Raw genomic sequence first — 18507 nt, 5'->3', positions numbered from 1 at the left:
AGAAAGAGGCCCCCCAGGCCTAAAGCTCATCAGCCTGGACAGAGGAACAGACACGCGTTTTCTTTCCAGCAACAAGAAGTGAATGTAGGCAGTTCTCCACCGGCCGGAGAAGATGGGGCACCTCCCGGGAACAAAAGGTGTTTGGGCGGCTGCTGGGGAACGTTCCTTAAAGCCCTGTCCCGAGGTGGACTCACCAGACGATTGGCTCCTGTTCTCCTGTCGGTTAACCGGGAAACGAATGAGCGAGGAAACCCCGCACACGAGGCCGGCAGCGTCCATCCAGCCCTCTCTATTCCAGATCGGACACTCAAACGAAGACGCAAAGAGGAAACGAGTGACTTGGGAAAAACCGAGGGAGGCACGTACAGGATGCTGGCAGCACCCTGTTCACAGGGGACACCCGGGGGGCAGGGGAGCACAGAGAACAGGACAGAACACCGGGGCGGAGGAACCGCAGCAGAAGGGCCTGAGGCAGCTGGGCTGATGGCTGGTTGAGCAGTAGATGGTGAGGACAGGGGTGTCGTCGGACCCCTAAAGGACAGAGCAGGGTTTGGGCACAGGCCCATAAAGGCCTGATCATAAGGGATTTCGGTCCGTTTTTCCACTCAGACAGTCCCATCCTCTAGGTTCTATCCAGGCCAACAGTGTTACAAAAGAAACAGAAGGGAAGGAAACACACGAGGGGTCCTTTTTAGGCCTTTTCCTGCTGGATCAGAGAGAAGAGAACAGAGGGGAACAGTGACTAAGCAACTGCCAGGCTCAGGAAAGCAAGAGCGGGAGACTCAGCGAGGAAGACGGCCGCCCCGGCCGCCGTTAGACCTGGTCTCTTTGTGGTCGCCAAAAAGATGTCGCCGGGTGAACTGGGGAGACTCTGCGCCCCCCCCCCCAGGTCTCAAACTAGCTGGACCCCAAGGAGTCTGGTCTTTCTCATGAGAAGGAATTCAAGGACAGACATGCAGCACAGCAGGAAAGGGTATTAAAGCGAAAAGTACACTCTTGAGATCTGAGAGCAGGTGCGCTCAATCAAGAGAGAGTCATGTTCCCCTTCCCCCCGGAGTTTGGTGCTTTTCTTTCTCTCTAAGATTTTATTCATTTCCCTGAGACAGAGAGAGAGAGAGAGGGAGAAAGCAGGAGCAGGAGGAGGGGGAGAAGCAGAAGAAGAAGCACACTCCCCACCGCCCCGCTGAGCAGGGAGCCCGAGGCGGGACTCGATCCCAGGACCCTGGGATCATGACCTGAGCCAAAGGCAGATGCTTAATCGTCGCACTATAAACACTTTCAACCTGAGAGCCGGATCGAGAACACCAACTAGCCCATGTGTGAGGACAAATGAGAGCCAGGAAAAAAACCCCAAAAGGATGGAACTCCTATCTACTCCAGGCAACTTTCTCGTGAGCTTTCTCCACGATCCAGCCCCAAGGGAGTGGTCCCCCCTTAGGTGAGTGCCCCACCTGGGTAATAGCTCTGATTGGCCCTTCTCAGGAAGCACGCAGTCAGAGTATCTTGGATTTTATGCTCCTGGAGGAATCACACCTGGCTATTTGGAAGGAAACCTTACATGGGAGTCTTAAGACTGGTGGCTGTCCTCACGACGTGCGTGGCTGTCCCATGCCCAAGAAGAATACAAGTATTGAAACAACAGGTAGGGGGCGCCTGGGTAGCTTAGTCCGTAGAGCGTGTGACTCTTGATCTCAGAGTTGTGAGATCAAGAGCTTGGAGAGGCTGCTTTTAGGCAAACAGGCTTGAAAGATGGAATGGAGGAAGGGTCCATGGTGACCTCAAAATACCCACAGGCTCTAAGTGACCAATGGGCTACTTAGAACCAGGCGTAGTTAGCAGAAAAAGGAAAATTCCATATATTGCCATACATTCTCATCTTCTGCCTTTATTTTTTTTTATTTTTAAAGGTTTTATTTATTTATTTGACAGAGAGAGAGAGAGAAAACACAAGTAGGGGAAGGGACAGAGGGAGAGGGAGCAGCAAACTCCCCGCCGGGCGGAGAGCCCCATGCAGGATTCGAACCTAGGACTCCAGGATCATGACCTGAGCCGAAGGCAGATGTTTAACCAACTGAGCCACCCAGACGCCCCTCATCTCCTCCCTTTAAAAAACGGCCTCCACCCACTGCCTCCCTGCACACAGCCTCTCCTCTGCTGTCCTGCCCGCGGCTTCCTTGCGGTGTATCCAGTAAACTTCTATCTCCTTTGTTCTGTCTTTGGTGAACCCTTTCACTGCCCGTACCACCGGCTTTGCCCTATCATCGCCCCTTACTTAGGGGCCCCCATCTGATCGAGAGAGACACCCCATTTAGATACTGCAGAACTTACTTAAAAAATTTTTTAAAATAAAATAAAACGATGGCTCGTGGCCTTTAAAAAAAATAAGTGAACATTTTTTCTGCTTCTATCCCTCATCAGAATAACCAATACCACCCTGTCAGGGCAAACCGTTTGCAATATCATCGGTGACTGTACCAAGGTGGGGGTGGGGATTGAGTTGTTCTGATTTTCTCCGTCTTTGGTAGCCAAGATAATTTATAATGATGCTTTCTAATTACATCTTGTTTTTGTTATTTTTTTTAACTCTTTTTTTTTCGGATTTTATTTATTTGACACAGAGAAAGAGACAACGAGAGAGGGAACACAAACAGAGGGAGTGGGAGAGAGAGAAGCAGGCTTTCCCCTGAGCGGGTACCCTGATGCAGGCTTAACGACTGAGCCACCCAGGCGCCCCTTACTTTTGTTATTTTTTAGATTTTATTTACTTATTTGAGACAGAGAATGAGCGGTGGGGAGGAGCAGAAGGAGAAGCAGGCTCCCCTCTGAACAGGAAGCCTGATGGGGGACTCGATCCTAGGACCCTGGGATCATGACCTGAGCCAAAGGCAAACACTTAACCCACTGAGCCACCCAGGCGCCCCTATATCTTGTTTTTAATGTTGAAGGCGCATGGAGCTGCTTTGGGGATTTTTTTCCTATTCTCTAGCTCAGTAGTTCTCAAAGCTGAACGTGTATTAGAATCACCTGCAAGGGTTTGTGAGCCTGAAACTGCATTTTCTCCTGACCACCCATTCAGAATTTCCACTTCACTCAGTCTGGGGTCCTCCGGAGAATTTGCATTTCCAGAGAGTTCCCAGAAGATACTGATTCTGTGAGCACTGCACTTTGAGAACCACTGCTCTACTAGAAACATTCTAAGGTAGCAAACATAGAGGATTCTTCTGGACAAAACAATACCCAGGAATTTTGTGGAGGGGCTCCTGGCTGACTCAGTTGGTGGAGCGTGAGGCTTTTGATGTCTAGGTCAACAGTTTGAGCCCCACACTGGGTGCAGAGATTACAAAATAAAATAAAATAAAATAAAATAAAATAAAATAAAATAAAATAAAAAGAGAGCCTCCTGGGTGGCACAGCGGTTAAGCGTCTGCCTTCGGCTCAGGGCGTGATCCCGGCGTTATGGGATCGAGCCCCACATCAGGCTCTTCTGCTGGGAGCCTGCTTCTTTCTCTCCCACTCCCCCTGCTTGTGTTCTCTCTATCTCTGTCGAATAAATAAATAAATAAAATCTTAAAAAAAAAAAGAATTTTGTAGAACATGACACATTTGTGTTTCTTTTCCTTGTCTCAACTGTCAAGATGATCCCTTGGGTTGGAAAGTTCTGAGCCTTATAGTTTGAGTGGCAAGTTAGCAAGTCCATCTCTTCCTAAAAGAGGAAAGAATTATTGCAGGAGAAACCTGCAAAGCCCCCTTGGGCCAGTAAGGACAGTTGTCCAGGAGTCTCCAGAAACAGCTGCCTGAGCCATAACGCTTCCAATTTCCACACCCCTCGGAAACGGCAGCCCCCAGCGCCAAACATGAAATTCGAGGAGTGCATTCAATCATGCCGAAGGGTTCCATCCCCTCCACCTTTCTGGCCAAGGATCTGTCAACACAAAATGAACAAACCTTTTAGAATCTCTCTCTCTCTTTTTTTTAAAGTAGGCTCTACACCCATCTTGGAACCCAACGTGGGGCCTGAACCCATGACCCCGAGATCAACACCTGAGCTGAGAGTGAGACTCGGTCGCTCAACCCACTGAGCCACCCACGGGCTCCTCTTTCAGAATCTCTAAGAGTAAGAGAGAGAGTTTTATTCGAGCCCAAGTTAGGACAGCTGCCCGGGAAACATGCTCAGAGAATCAACGGTTTTTACAGGGTTATATGCTTCTTTACATCTTGTCACAGCTCAAAAGATTATAAATTAACATACAGGCAGGAATCGCAAGTTTTAACGTCAAGGAACGCAGGGAGTAGGAGCCCTGATCGGTGTCTTAAGGACAAGATGGTTTTCCTTTAGGGGCGCCTGGGTGGCATAGCGGTTAAGCGTCTGCCTTCGGCTCAGGGCGTGATCCCGGCATTATGGGATCGAGCCCCACATCAGGCTCCTCCGCTATGAGCCTGCTTCTTCCTCTCCCACTCCCCCTGCTTGTGTTCCCTCTCTCGCTGGCTGTCTCTCTCTGTCAAATAAATAAATAAAATCTTTTAAAAAATTAAAAATTAAAAAAATTAAAAAAAATCTAGAGTGGCTTCCCTTATATCTCAAGCTTTTAGAGAGTTTTTTCTTCTCATTGGATCTTGACTAATGTGATCAGAAATCAGTCACTCACTAATCAATGGCCCATGAGGGTGAGGATTTTGGCTTTTTAAGATTGTACCCCAGTGCTAACACAGTGTTTAGCGTGCAGTAAGTGCTCAACAAATATATATGTTGATTAATGAGTGAATGAATTCTTTAATAGGGCAAGGAGCCTATTTATTCTTTTTTCAATCTATTTTATTTTTATTTTTTGGAGCATATTTATTCTAGGTCAGGCCCTGAGTTGGGCAATGGTTGGACAGAGTAGAGAGTGAGACAGCCCCAGTCCTGCCCTGAAGGTACTCACAGTCCAGTGGGGAAGGCAGACCCATCCTCAGACAATGATAACCCTGAGGGGGCAAAGGAAGACCAAGGGGGCATCCGGGAGGACTTCCTGGAGGGGGCAACCAAGTTGAATGTTGAAGGACGAGGAAGAAATGAACCAAGTGGGGGGAGTGTTTCAGGTGGAAGTTCTGAGGGTTTAGTCCTCCCTCCTTCTTCCTATCTCCACAACAAACTGTGGCAAAGCTCCTCTGGGTTCCAGTATCCCCCCCTGACCTGAGGGGTCACTGTAAGGGATAGATCTGTCACCCCCACACTGGCTGCCAGCCCTGGGAGGGAAGGGCCATGGCTGTTGTGGTCACTGCTGGGTCCCCAGTGCCGCCTAGCACAGCAGCCAGGGCTTAGGAAATGTTTGCTGAATGAATATTCAAGTTTTATGTGTGTGTGGAAGTGTGTGAAAGAGTTCGAAGTGTCTTATATGAAGGGGGTCGAAGTTCAAAGCCTCAACCCTCAATTTCCTCCCCTGAGAAATAGCATAACAGTGGTTAAAGCATCGGAGCACAGCTGCTAGAATTCGTGTCTTTCGACTTCCTCATCTGTGCCTCGGTGTTCTCATCTGTGAAATGGTATCTTCTTGTAGGGTTTTTGAAGACTAAGTGAGATATTCATACGAAGTGCTTAGAACTGCCTGGAATGCAGTCAGTGCTCATTGCATTTAGCTGCCCTCCCCCCTCCTTTTTTTCAATCCCGTCTTCTTCTTCGCTGTTTTTCAGCCAGAATCCTCTCCTGTCCCCATCTTTTATCTCCAGCTATTTGGCTCTCCCATATTTGCCCTTCCTTGTGACATTTAGTGCCTCGGAGCCTCCGTACATTCTGTTTCCCCTGCACCTGCCCCACCACGTCTGAAGGCGTCCACTTGAACTCCTACCCAGCTGCACCATTCAGGGGTCACGTCACCCCTCCCAATCTCCAGGTTTCAGAGGCCAGTTTCTTTCATATATATATATGTAATTTTTTGAAAGATTTTATTTATTTATTTGTCAGAGAGAGAGCGCGCGTGCACAAGCAGGGGGGAGAGACAGGCAGAGGGAGAAGCAGGCTCCCCGGCTGAGCAAGGAGCCCGATGCCAGACTCAATCCCAGGACCCTGGGATCATGACCTGAGCCGAAGGCAGACGCTTAACCGACCGCGCCACCCGGGCGTCCCAGAAGCCAGTTTCTACCAATCTCGGATCAAAGTCTCCTTTACTGTCCCCCACCTTTTGACCCTTCTCAACTCTCCCCAGGTTCTGGAGGGGTGGCCCGGGCTAGTGAAGCATCCTTTTCATTGGTTCTCTCGGTGCTCTGTCGCCCCCTTGTGCCCAGTCTTAGACCTGCATGGAAGAAGAACTTGTGATTCTCTCCATGTGCCGCCCAGAGTCACTCTGAGCCTTTCTCCTCCTGCTCTGGACCTTGGGAGACTGCCCCGTGTGGACTCCATCCATGCGGCTCCCTTGCCCTCCGCCTTCTGGTTGAGTTCTGCCAATTGGAGGCACAGACAAGGAAATGGGAATGTAGGAGGAGAGAGGCGGGAGTATTTATTTGGGGGGCCCCTCCTTGCATTGCTGCCCTTCGGGCCAGTGGTTGTGGTCCCTGCCTAGAGCCACAGGTTCTGTGGTCCCCTCTCCAAACTCCAGCTTCCTGCCCTAAGGGTGGTAATGGCTTGGCTCTCCCTGTGGCTGGTCCCTTGGTGCTGCCGTGGGCTCCTTCAGCCCGCCCACCCCTCTGAAACATCCCTTCGTAAGTGCTTCCACTTAAGCTCTGAATGGCTACCTATTTCCTACAAGGACTGGATCGGCATAAATCTGACTGGATCAGCATAAACCTAGGGTGAGCCCAGGAGAGAAGGGGATCCTCACCTCCCAGTGGCCCTCAGAATTTCTTTTTAGGAGAAGCTTGGAATGACCAAGTTTCTTTTTTTTTTTTTTTAAGATTTTATTTATTTATTTGACAGAGATAGAGACAGCCAGCGAGAGAGGGAACACAAGCAGGGGGAGTGGGAGAGGAAGAAGCAGGCTCCTAGCAGAGAAGCCTGATGTGGGGCTCGATCCCATAACACCGGGATCACGCCCTGAGCCGAAGGCAGGCGCTTACCCGCTGTGCCACCCAGGCGCCCCAAGGAATGACCAAGGTTCTGACAGGAGGGCTCTGTGGGACTTGTCTTGAAACTGATTGGATGTGTATGGGGTTATTTGTGGGGAGGGGCTACAGCCTCAGTGATACGTGTCTTGGTGCTTCCCCTGACTGTCTCCTTGAGGGAGGATGAAATGAAGACGCCTTTAGTCCCGTGGACATTGCAGGTCGCTTGGGTGCTTAGCTAACTCTCTCACTTTCTGTGTCCCTCAGAGCCCTGAGAAGAAGTAGGTAATATGGCTCAGAGAGGTGAAGTCACTTTTCCAAGGGCACACAGCAAATGATTTTAAGAATAGCTACCTTAGGGACGCCTGGGTGGCTCAGTTGGTTAAGCGTCTGCCTTCGGCTCAGGTCATGATCCCGGAGTCTTGGGATGGAGTCTTGGGATGGAGTCAGGTGTCGGGCTCCCTGCGCAGTGGGGAGTCTGTTTCTCTGCCCCTCCCCTGATTCATGCACTCTCTCTCTCAAATAAACAACTGAAATCTTAAAAAAAATAATAGCTACCTTAAAAAAAAAAACAACCCAAGTGTATCACTTCATTTATATGAAGTTCTAGAACAGGTAACACTAACGTCTGGTGTAAAAAGAAAGAATCGCAGCTGGGGGTGAAGTAGACTGAGTATTGCCTGGGAAGAAGTGAAGGACAATGTTCTTAGGTGCTAGAAGTGTTCTGTCTTGATTTGAGCTCTTAGTCACACGAGTGTGTCTGTTTGTCACAATTCATTGTATTGTTCGCTTCAGATCTGGGCATTTTTATTTCTGTTAAAAATAAAGAATGATGGGCGCCTGGGTGGCTCAGTCGGTTAAGTATCTGACTTCAGCTCAGGTGATGATCTCAGGGTCCTGAGATAGAGCCCTGGTCCGGCTCCCAGCTCAGGGTGTCAGTTTGTCCCTCTTCCCCTGACCCTCCCCTGGCACGTGCGCTGTCTCTCAAATAAATGAATGAGATCTTAAAAAAAAATGAATGAAAGAAAAGAATTTGCGAACAGAGGTTCCTGGGTGGCTCAGTTGGTTAAGAATCCCTCTCTTGGGGCGCCTGGGTGGCACAGCGGTTAAGCGTCTGCCTTCGGCTCAGGACGTGATCCCGGTGTTATGGGATCGAGCCCCACATCAGGCTCCTCCGCTGGGAGCCTGCTTCTTCCTCTCCTGCTCCCCCTGCTTGTGTTCCCTCTCTCACTGGCTGTCTCTGTCAAATAAATAAATAAAATCTTAAAAAAAAAAAAAAGAATCCCTCTCTTGATTTCGGCTCAGGTCATGATCTCGGGGTGGTGAGATCGAGCCCCCTGTTGGGCTTCATGTTCAGTGTGGAGTCTACTTGAGATTCTCTCGCTCTCTCTGCACCCCCCTCCTTGGCTCGCATGCTCTCTGCCTTCCTCCAAAAAGAATTTGTGAACCCAATAGCTGTCATTTCTGAGTGTTATGTGATGCCAGGTCTGTCCGAAATGCTTTGACCAAGAATGAATTCTCTCGACCAATTCATGAAGGACGTGATGTTCATAATAAGAATCAGCAAATACTGTTTTATCCTTTATGTATTCACTCCCTGAAAACATATGTCTTTCATACCTATCATGTGCCTAACCGACTTCCAGGCAACAGACACACAACAGTAAACAAACCAGATGCAGAAATGACTCCTCCCCCCTCTGGTGGGGGGACAGATAATTTTAAAAGTTCTGTGGGGAAAAGTAAATAAAACAGGGAGGAGTGGAAGCACTGGGCGGGAGGCATGTTTTACAGACTCGATAGTACTGACACTATGAGATGACATCCCCATGACAAAGAGACTGTGAGTGACCACTTTGACGGAAGAGGAAACTGAGGCACAGAGAGGCCATCAGTCAAAGGTCTGGCTGGCCAAGAGGCAGGACTCCTTACAGATGTGGCCCTGACCCCAGGAGTGGAGACTTAGACTCATGTGTTCTCTCCCTTGGGAAGGGAGGCATGCAATGACCAGAAAGAGGGGAGGAAATGGCTCAGCTCTAGGAGGGTCAAAGGCTGACGGCTTGGTCAAGCAGGAGGTGTGGGGTTGGACGGATGGGAAGCAAAGGGGTTACTGAGATGGGGGCCTCCAGGATGGGGACTCGGAGGGGTTGGGGGGTGCCGTGGCAGCAGGTGAGGTTTCCCGGGGCTGGATGCCTGGAGTGGGGTGAAAGCCTAAAGGGGTTAAGGGGCGGCGACAGGGGAGGGGTTAACGGGGGCGGGGCTGGCGGGGGCGGGGCTTCGGCCGGCGGCTCCGGCCCGGGGCCGGCAGGAGTCGCCGCCGGGTCCCTGCGCCGCGGTCGAGCCCAGACGTCGCCGCAGCCAAGAGAGGCGCCGCTCGCCCCGTCCAGCCGCCGTGCGCAGGTAGGCGCCTCTCCTTCCCGTGTCGGCGCCGGGCGTCAGTCCGCCGCGGGGCCCCTCCTCGGCGCGCCCCTCGGGGGCTCTGCGCCCCTGCATCGGCTGCCTCTGTCTCCCGCGCCGGCCAGTCCCCGCCCCTCTCCGGTGCAGGCGCTCCCGTCGTCTCCGCGCGGACCGTGCCTCTGGGTCTGTCTCCCTCGCTCCGCCCGTCTCGGATGGGTCTCTGTCTGCGGTCCTCTCTCCCTCTGGGTGGGCCTCTCCTGCATCTCTGGATGTCTCTGTGTCTATTTCTTTCTGCTTCTCCGCCTGTCTCTGGCTCTGTCTCTCCGTCTCTGTATCCCTTCTCCCTGTCTCCCTTTGCCTCTATCCCTCAGTCTCTCGAACTCTCAGTCCCTGTGGATCTCTCTGCCTCCAACTCCGTGGTTCTGGGCATCTCTTTGCCCTTTCTCTTCCTCTCTGTCTCTTTTCTGTATTTCTGTCTTTCTCTGTGTATCTTGAGACCCTTTTCGGGCACCTTGACCCCGTCGTCATCTCATTCCAAATTCTGGTGCACCCCAGAGCTTTCCCCCGGGCTGAGGAGCTGCTCGGGAGTTGGTGGGGGGAGTAAGGTTGCTACTTGGGGCAGGTGGACTCTGAGGGACGCTGTGACCCCAGCATCCCCTTTAGAGAGTCACCCCACTGCTCCTGAGGTCGCACCCACCCCACCCTCTGATTTCAGGAATTCCTGGCTGGGGGGTGGATTTCCTCCCCCACTTCCTCCCTTCCAGGATTTGGCTAGGTCACCATTAACTCCTTCCTGCCTCCACTTCACTCCCCCCACCCCCTGCTTGAACTGGACATCCCACCACCTCCAACAAGGCTGAAGGACAGCTCTGGAATTTCTGTGAGCCATTGTTGGTGGTGGGATGTGTGTTGTGTACTCAGGCAGGATGTGCGCTGGGGGGTTTACTTGCTGGCACAGATGGAGATGATAGGTGCCCCCACGCCAGGGCCCCGCCACCAGCCCCCCTCCTCCTGAACCCACCAAGAGGGTACCTCCCAAGCTCTGTCTCTGCGGAGGACCTCAACTTCAGGTTTGGGGTGAGGATGGGGAGGTTTCCCTTTCGGAGGGGATCCCAATAGGAGGAAATGAGAGAGATGATGGGCGGCTTTTGAGCTCTGGGAATCATAGTCAAGAACCCTTGAGTGTGAAGTCTTTGAATGGAAGGATTCGGGATGTGAGAATGATCAGAAGGAGGACTGGGGCCGCACAACCTTCAAATCGAAAGTCCTCAGAATATATGAATCCTTCAACCAAAAAGATTAGTGTCGGAATCTTGGCAGCTTTCAGTGTTCAAAGCAGAGAGAGCTCAGCTCAAAGGGCTTATGGAACCATCTAGGTCAAGCACCCATTTTACAGATGGGAAAACTGAGGCGCAAGAGCCAAAGCCCCCACAATGAGTCCGTGCCAGGCTGGGGGCTGGGACTCCAGTTCATCTGAAGCCCAAATCCAGAGAGCTGGCTTCTTTCGCTGCCACAAAGTTGGATTAATTTGGGAAAAGAGGTCTTCACAGTGAGGAGGGAAGAATGCCAGAGTGAGTATGAATAGCTGGAATCCAGAGGGGAGCTTTTGAGAAGCAGAGAAGAGAAAATATTTCCCAAACCATGCTGCTGGGGAGGGGAGAGGGGACAAGAGTTGGTTTGGGTGGAAGGGGTGGAGTTTCAGAGAAGGAGGGAACAGGGGAAGGGAAATGGGGGGGGGCAGGGATTAACTCCCGCCTGCTTCTGTCTCCTGACCCTCCCCATGAAGCCCACTGCTCCCTCGGGACAGGGCCTATAATTTGGTTTGTGTCTAGACAAATAATAACTCAGCTGGTGTGAGCGAGCTGGAGGGATGAGGGAAGGCCGGCAGGGCTCGAGGGTTGGAGACAGCCTGGGCCCCTGGTAGCCCCCCCAGACAGGGAGAATTTAGGAGCTAGGTGGAGGTGACAACTCACTCCCCCTAACCTCCGGTGAATCCCCCATATTTTAGAATTCTGTACCACCTTAGACCTTCAGGTTGCTGGGCGGTTAACAAGCAGAATAGATAAGGGAGAGAAAGGAAGTGGGGTTCACGGTATATAGAGTATGTTCCCATTTCTATTAAGAAAAAAAAGGGAAATACGTATTCGTGTTTGCTGGGCCAAGATAATAATCACTGAGAGTTTAATAATAGATGATGAAAGTCGTAGAATGTTTAAAAAAAATCATAGAGCGTTCTAACAATAGAACTTTAGAATCTTGGAATGTGAGACTCCTGGAATATTAGAAACTTAAAGGGTAAGGACATGGAAAGCCGCTAGGATAATAATAATAGAATGGAAGAAAGGTAAAGCTCTAGAACATTACAATAATAGAAGAGTAAACCATGAGCTAGACTAACAATAGATCCCGAGGATTTTTTGAGCGCTGGAATGGACGGTGTCAGAGGGGTAGAGTAGGAGGACCCCGGTGTCCCTTCTGGGTGGTGTGGGAATCGGGGGAGATGGGGACCCCTTTGGTAGAAATGGGGAAACTGAGGCCCAGAGAGGTGGTCACGGTGGCCTGACTGCCCCCTGGTTTCCGCCGGCCGCCAGGGCACCAGGTGGGGAGCGAGGCGCGGTGATCACATTTCGTCCCCTAATGAGCAGACCGGAGCTGGCCGGTCCCCCGGGGCTGCCAAGGGGGTGGCGGTAAGCAGGAGCCGGCAGAGGAGGGAAGGGGGGCAGAGAGGCAGTCTGGTGGCTTCTAGGACAAGGCTGGTGAGTGAACCCTGAAGGTGGCCAGGGATGTGGAGGGCTCTTCCTCTGGTCCTCTCAACCCTCCAGAGTCCTTTAGCCTTGCCGGATTTAGGGGTGGCTGCTGGGGCCCAGAGACTTATCTAGCTTGAGCAGCCGAGGCATAAAGCGGGGGGCCGGGGTCTGACCAGTCCTTCCGGTCCCCTCACTATCACTCCACACTTGGGCTTATCTCTCTGCCCTTCCCTGGGAGGGGCTAGCAGGGACCAAAGAGGGAGCCCTGGGGGATAGGAGGAACTTCTTGTTAAAGATTTGGGGGTTGAATCCCGAATAAAACTCACGCTGAAGAGGAGCTTGACCCCCAGGAGGCTGGGCAAGGGAGTCAGGTGTTGGAGAGGCACAGAGACACTGGGGTCACTTGCTTTTTGGTGGTGAAAAAGTCCTTCCTTGTATCTTTTAGATGATTCTCAAAGGGGGCTGACGACCCCAGAGAGACTTGAGAAACATTACAGGAGCACAGGGAGTGAGGAGAGAAAACATTCAGGGAAAGGGGAAGCTCTTGGGTTAAGAGCCACGAGATCTGCCTGGTCCTGACACATCACGTGACTCAGACAAGGGTCTTGCTGGTCTGGGCCTCAGTTTCCCCACATATGCAGGAAGGGGTCAGTGCGGCACTGTGGAATTCTTAAGAGTCTCGGTTCTGTGCTCTTGAAGGTTTGTTGGTGGGCAGATCTCAGGTGGGGAGAAGAGAGGGCTGAGTGCCCCTCCCCCATACCCCAAGCCCCAGGAAGCAGGTGGGTTGAGGAGGGATGGGAGGAGGGTGAGGTGAGCGCCCAACTGGTTCCCCCTCAAGGAAATTAGCCATGAGAAGTGTATTTCCTCTGGCTTCCGGAAATAAGTCTCATGCAGGCTGTACCCGCTCCAGCCTCCGCTGAATCTGGGGGGTCTGGACAGCGTGGGGCAAAGGGAACTCCCAGCCGTGGTTCCTTTCTGGTCTCAGCTCTCCTGTGCCCATAGGATAATAATAATTGTTCAAATGCTGCACATTTTGTAGATGATATGATGACTTACCAAGGATTTTCTTGTCTGTGATGTGACGAGTATAAAAGTTCTGCCCCTCCCCCTTTTTACAGAAGGGGAAACTGAGACTCTCGAAAAAGAATGAATTTCGTCGATGTTACAAGAAGAGGGAGAGACAGAAGGTGAGAGAGGAGACCTGGGGTCAGAGAGAAGGGGAGATTTGAGGGCAGAGAGAGGAGGGTTTTTTTGAGTGAATTGGTCTGGGTGGGGAATATTGGAAGGGAGGGGCTGGATTGCACTGTTCCAGCCCGGGGAGCAAGCGCTGTCTCCACCCTTTGTCCACAGGATCCAGGAACCTCCCTTGGGGAGTCTGGGGTGGGGGCAGCCACTGGGCTGCTAAGGACCCCACAGGGGGTAGGGCTTACTAAGCGGGACTCAGCCCTGACCTTTCAAAGTCAATTATGTAGCGGATAGATCCTGCCCTTTTCATTTTTCCCCCCCTTCCAACCTCTTTCCCTGGGACCCTACAGGGACTTCTTTGAACTTGTAGCTGCCTCAGGGGGAAAGGGAGCCTGCATTGCAGGACGGGCTGACCAATGCCTGTTCCTTCAACCCACAGTCCACCACTATATGCTGGGCTTCCCCTGGGTGCTGGGATACAGCAGTCAACACAAGGTTACTGCCCTCCTGGAATGTCCATTTCAGACAGACAGACAGACAGATGGGAACAAGATACAAGTGATGTGAGGAGAGAGCCCTGGGGGTGGGTGAGTGTGACTCTGGGGGGGGGGGAGCTCCCTGTGGAAGTGAAGGAGGTGAGGGAGCTGAGTCCTAAGATCTGAGAAAGAGCAAAGGTTTTGAGGCTGAAAAGAAGGTCATGTGCCTTGAGCCTACTGAGGTGGGGGAGGGGGGGTGGGGGAGAAAGGCAGGCAGTGCCTTGTCACCTGGGGCAAGGAGTTTGGATTTTCTGGAAAGGCACTGGGGGGGTAATGAGAGCTGATTTTCATGTAAAAAGAACTTTGTGACTGTGGGAAGTTGAGGGAAGTTAGAGGAAGCCAGAATGGCCGCCAGGAAAAGCAGTGAAGAGCTACTTCAATGGTCCGAGCAATCAGCGATGGTGGTGCAAGGCAGACAGTGGCAGGGGATTCTGAGACATGCATGGATTCAGGGTTTGTTGGAGAGGTAGAGCCAAGAGGACTTTCCCACGGAAAGATGCTTTGGCATCTGGGAGTTTCCCAAGAACCCGATGTGTGATGTCGGGCTCATCCCTTCCCCTCCCTGGACCTCGGTTTCCTAATAAATCCAGTTGACTCAAGAAGTGGTTTTCTAAGTGTATCCTGGGGGATTCTTCAGAAGTGGTCCCCCTCCTCCCACCTGATTTCATTGAGAACACAGGGCAGCTTCTTTTTTCCACTGTCTTAGATGGCTTTCCTGTTTAAGATCTTGTTTAGAAAGATAATAATAATAATAATAATAATAATAATAATAATAATAATAATAAAAGCTTTCAGAGCTTAAAAAACTAACCCCACACAAAGCCCTGGATAGAGTAGCTTCCGAACGTGCCTCTGGTTCAGGACTTCGCTCCCCTACCCTCTGGGGCTGACAGTGGTTGGGGGCCTGGTCCATGACTGTCCTTTGCCCTGTGTTTACAGGTCTTCCCAAGGGGGTGACAGGCCCAAGGTTCTCACTCAGGGAAGCTGGGGGGTGCAGAGGCAATGAGGGAAGCGGTCCCTGAGGGAGGGACGCCAGCCCTGCTGCCCGGGCTCCCCTTGCTGCCCGAATGTGATCACATCAAGCAGCCCATCCTCTCTCCCTTCCCTCCAGCCCAGAGCAGCTATGGTTCCCAGCCCCCACTGCCCAGCCCAGGGCCCCTTTCTGTCCGGTTATTCTTGGGTGGAAACATGCCCAGGCTGGAGAAAAAGGGTGAGAGCCCAGATTGTCCCTCTGTCATCATCAGGACCTTGGACAGGTCTCTGAACGGTTCTGTGCCTCAGTTTGTCAACTAGGAAGGATAACAGTAGGGTTCTTGAGAATGTAATGTATTAATACCCATAAAAGCGCTTAGAACAGGGTCTGCGATGTAGTAGGACTCAATAAACTTTAGCTGTTATTATCTGTCTTTATCATTGTCAAGAATGGGGTGTCCTGGGTCAGTAGTCCCCATTCCATCCGGGCCTTGCTGTGAATCCTCGACTGGAGCGGGCAGTCTTTCTGGGCTTCATCTGCATCTGGGAAATGACGGGGTTAGCATTTCCTGAAGCACGACACAATACTTGTGCACTTTACACGGTATCTGGAAGGAAGTTCTACAACCTGAGTGGGGTCTTTCACATCTATCAGGGAAAACAGATCCGGACCCCACAGGGATCTGTTGCTTAGAATGAGGCTCAAATTAGGTATCGCCAGGGTGTCCCCTGTCTGCAGCCCTCAGGTTGTGGCGACGGGTGCGGGGAGAAGGGGGTGCCTGTGACTCCCCTCACCGCAGACCTCTCTCCCCACAGGCACCGTATGGTCAGCTGCGAACTGTGAGGGGGGCCACCTCGTCCCAACTGCTCACTCCCACCAGGACCAAGCGGACAAAGCCGGAGCCCTTCCCCTGCCCCCTTCAAATTCCTCACTCCATCCGTAATCCTCCTCCATAATAGCCCTTACTCACCTCCTTCCTGTTTCTTAAACACCCTTCCTACATTCCCAGCCGAGGGCACATCCTTTTCCATAATCTTCTTCTCTTCATCGGTTACCTTGCTTGTTTCCTTATTTGTTACGGGGTCCTAGGAAGCGCCAGCGCCCCGCCTGACCTTGCCTGGTGTTTTCAACCCTCCCTAACTGTAGTCTGTCCTATCTCAACACTATCACCTACATTTCATGCATCTTCTAGGACATTCCATCCCCCATCACTTCAACGTGGCCACACATACTTTCTACATCCTCTACAAAGACCTCCCTCTTACCACTGCCTGCTGATGTCTCCATCTCCTCCATAGCCAATTCTTGTGCCACCCCAAAACTCCCTCATTTACCCTCTGACTGGGTCTAGAAACACCCCCTTGACAAGGCTCTTTTTTTTTAATCCCACCATCCCCCACCCCGAGCCTCCCCCCTATCCTAATTCTATCCTTCCTCCAACTTCTCCCTCTCAAGCTCTACCCTTCCCCGCCAGGGCTGGCCCACGATTCACGGTCACCGTCGCCTCTCCCCCGTGGACTGCCCCCCACCATGTTCCCCTGAGCCTCCAAGGAGGGGGCTCAGGGGGCCCGATGGCCTCCCGCCCCCCTTGGCCCCACAGCCCCCGCGGGCCAGGGGAAGTGCCTCGGAAGCCCCGATGCCGAGGATGGGCAACCGCACGTGGGAGGGCTGCCACGTGGACTCGCGCGTGGACCACCTCTTCCCGCCGTCCCTCTACATCTTCGTCATCGGCGTGGGGCTCCCCACCAACTGCCTGGCCCTGTGGGCGGCCTACCGCCAGGTGCGGCAGCGCAACGAGCTGGGTGTTTACCTGATGAACCTCAGCATCGCCGACCTGCTGTACATTTGCACGCTGCCGCTGTGGGTCGACTACTTCCTGCACCACGACAACTGGATCCACGGGCCCGGCTCCTGCAAGCTCTTCGGGTTCATCTTCTATACCAACATCTACATCAGCATCGCCTTCCTGTGCTGCATCTCGGTGGACCGCTACTTGGCGGTGGCCCACCCGCTGCGGTTTGCGCGCCTGCGCCGGGTCAAGACGGCCGTGGCCGTGAGCTCCGTGGTCTGGGCCACGGAGCTGGGGGCCAACTCGGCGCCCCTGTTCCACGACGAGCTCTTCCGCGACCGCTACAACCACACCTTCTGCTTCGAGAAGTTCCCCATGGAGGGCTGGGTGGCCTGGATGAACCTCTACCGGGTTTTCGTGGGCTTCCTCTTCCCGTGGGCCCTCATGCTGCTGTCCTACCGCGGCATCCTGCGGGCCGTGCGGGGCAGCGTGTCCACCGAGCGCCAGGAGAAGGCCAAGATCAAGCGGCTGGCCCTCAGCCTCATCGCCATCGTGCTGGTCTGCTTCGCGCCCTACCACGTGCTCCTGCTCTCGCGCAGCGCCGTCTACCTGGGCCGCCCGTGGGACTGCGGCTTCGAGGAGCGCGTCTTCTCGGCCTACCACAGCTCGCTGGCCTTCACCAGCCTCAACTGCGTGGCTGACCCCATCCTCTACTGCCTCGTCAACGAGGGGGCCCGCAGCGACGTGGCCAAGGCCCTGCACAATCTGCTCCGCTTCCTGGCCAGTGACAAGCCCCAGGAGATGGCCAACGCCTCGCTCACCCTGGAGACCCCGCTCACGTCCAAGAGGAACAGCATGGCCAAGGCCATGGCAGCTGGCTGGGCGGCAGCTCCACCCTCCCACGCGGACCAGGTGCAGCTGAAGATGCTGCCTCCGGCACAGTGACCCTCCACTCGCGCAGACCCCCTTACTCCTGGAATCTTATCCCACCCTCCCTTCCCTCCCGGTCTGATGTATGCAAACTGTATGTGAATGAGGCTGTGTTCATATTTATAAGAGCGGCAGATAATAGGAAAACAGTGAGGTTGGCGGGTCACTGGTCCATCCTCCTCCTCCTTCACCATGAGCCCCTGACAATTCAGATGAACTGTGCCTAGAGCTGTGCCAGGTGGTGCTAGTGACACAGCGGTGACGAATGACAGTCCTGGCCCTCCTTCACATGCTCCCACTCCAGTGCAGGAGACAGACCTGTCCCCAGACAGGGATGACCCAGAGTGGGTGGGGCTCAGACAGGGGCGCCCAGTGGGCCTCTGACCCAATCTGAGGGTCAGGGAGGGCTTCCTGGAGGAGGGGACAAGTAAATTAAGTCAAATATTTGGTTTCCAGAAGGTAATGACAAAAAGAGAGAGAGGAAAAAAAAAGAATTATTTCTAACAAGGAGGTAAAATTTGGGGACTGAAGGGGAAGATGGGAGAAGAAATTCACCGAGGGGTAGAGTGGTCATTTTCGCCCTTGGGAAGCTCCTGGTCATCTAAGGGAGTGAGGGCACGAAGAGCAAGTGTGAGTTTCTAGATAAAGAGCATTCTCCAAGTCAGGACTGAGGAGGAGGGAGACTCAGAACCCAAGTGAAGGGCAATCAGGGCAGACTGGCTGGAGGAGTGGTGAGCAGGCCAGGCTTGGGAAGGGGCTCAGGACAAGAGAAGGGTATTTATTCATTCATTCAACAGAGATTTATTTATATCCACTTCCTGCCCAGCCCTGTGCTGGCTGGGATTGGGGACGCAAGGGTGACCAAGACAGCCCAGGCCCCCACCCTCATGGGGCTCACGGTTAACAAGTAAATAAAAATAAATATAATGTTTGGAA

General features: G+C 52.8%; 1 protein-coding gene across 2 annotated transcripts; it reads left to right on the top strand.

Annotated features, from left to right (window-relative positions):
* The first annotated feature begins 9330 nt into the window (after positions 1 to 9330).
* GPR4 (G protein-coupled receptor 4) lies at positions 9331 to 18507 on the top strand. 2 transcript variants are annotated; one of them, XM_026482041.4, is made up of 3 exons: positions 9331 to 9414; positions 13277 to 13345; positions 15668 to 18507. In XM_026482041.4, exon 3 carries the CDS (start codon positions 16489 to 16491, stop codon positions 17584 to 17586), a length of 1098 nt encoding a protein of 365 aa, XP_026337826.1. In that variant the 5' UTR covers positions 9331 to 9414; positions 13277 to 13345; positions 15668 to 16488; the 3' UTR covers positions 17587 to 18507. The 2 variants fall into 2 exon arrangements, with proteins under 2 accessions (XP_026337826.1, XP_057170597.1); XM_057314614.1 differs by lacking the exon at positions 13277 to 13345.

Source organism: Ursus arctos, unplaced genomic scaffold (genome assembly GCF_023065955.2).
Source record: "Ursus arctos isolate Adak ecotype North America unplaced genomic scaffold, UrsArc2.0 scaffold_19, whole genome shotgun sequence".
Classification (NCBI taxonomy): domain Eukaryota; kingdom Metazoa; phylum Chordata; class Mammalia; order Carnivora; family Ursidae; genus Ursus; species Ursus arctos.
Note: the sequence above shows the minus strand (reverse complement) of the source record. Positions and strands in the feature narration are given on the sequence as shown.

What these genes read in the sequence shown, in the direction of transcription:
- GPR4 (XM_057314614.1), top strand. Translation starts at nt 16,489, where the DNA reads ATGCCGAGGATGGGCAACCGCACGTGGGAGGGCTGCCACGTGGACTCG.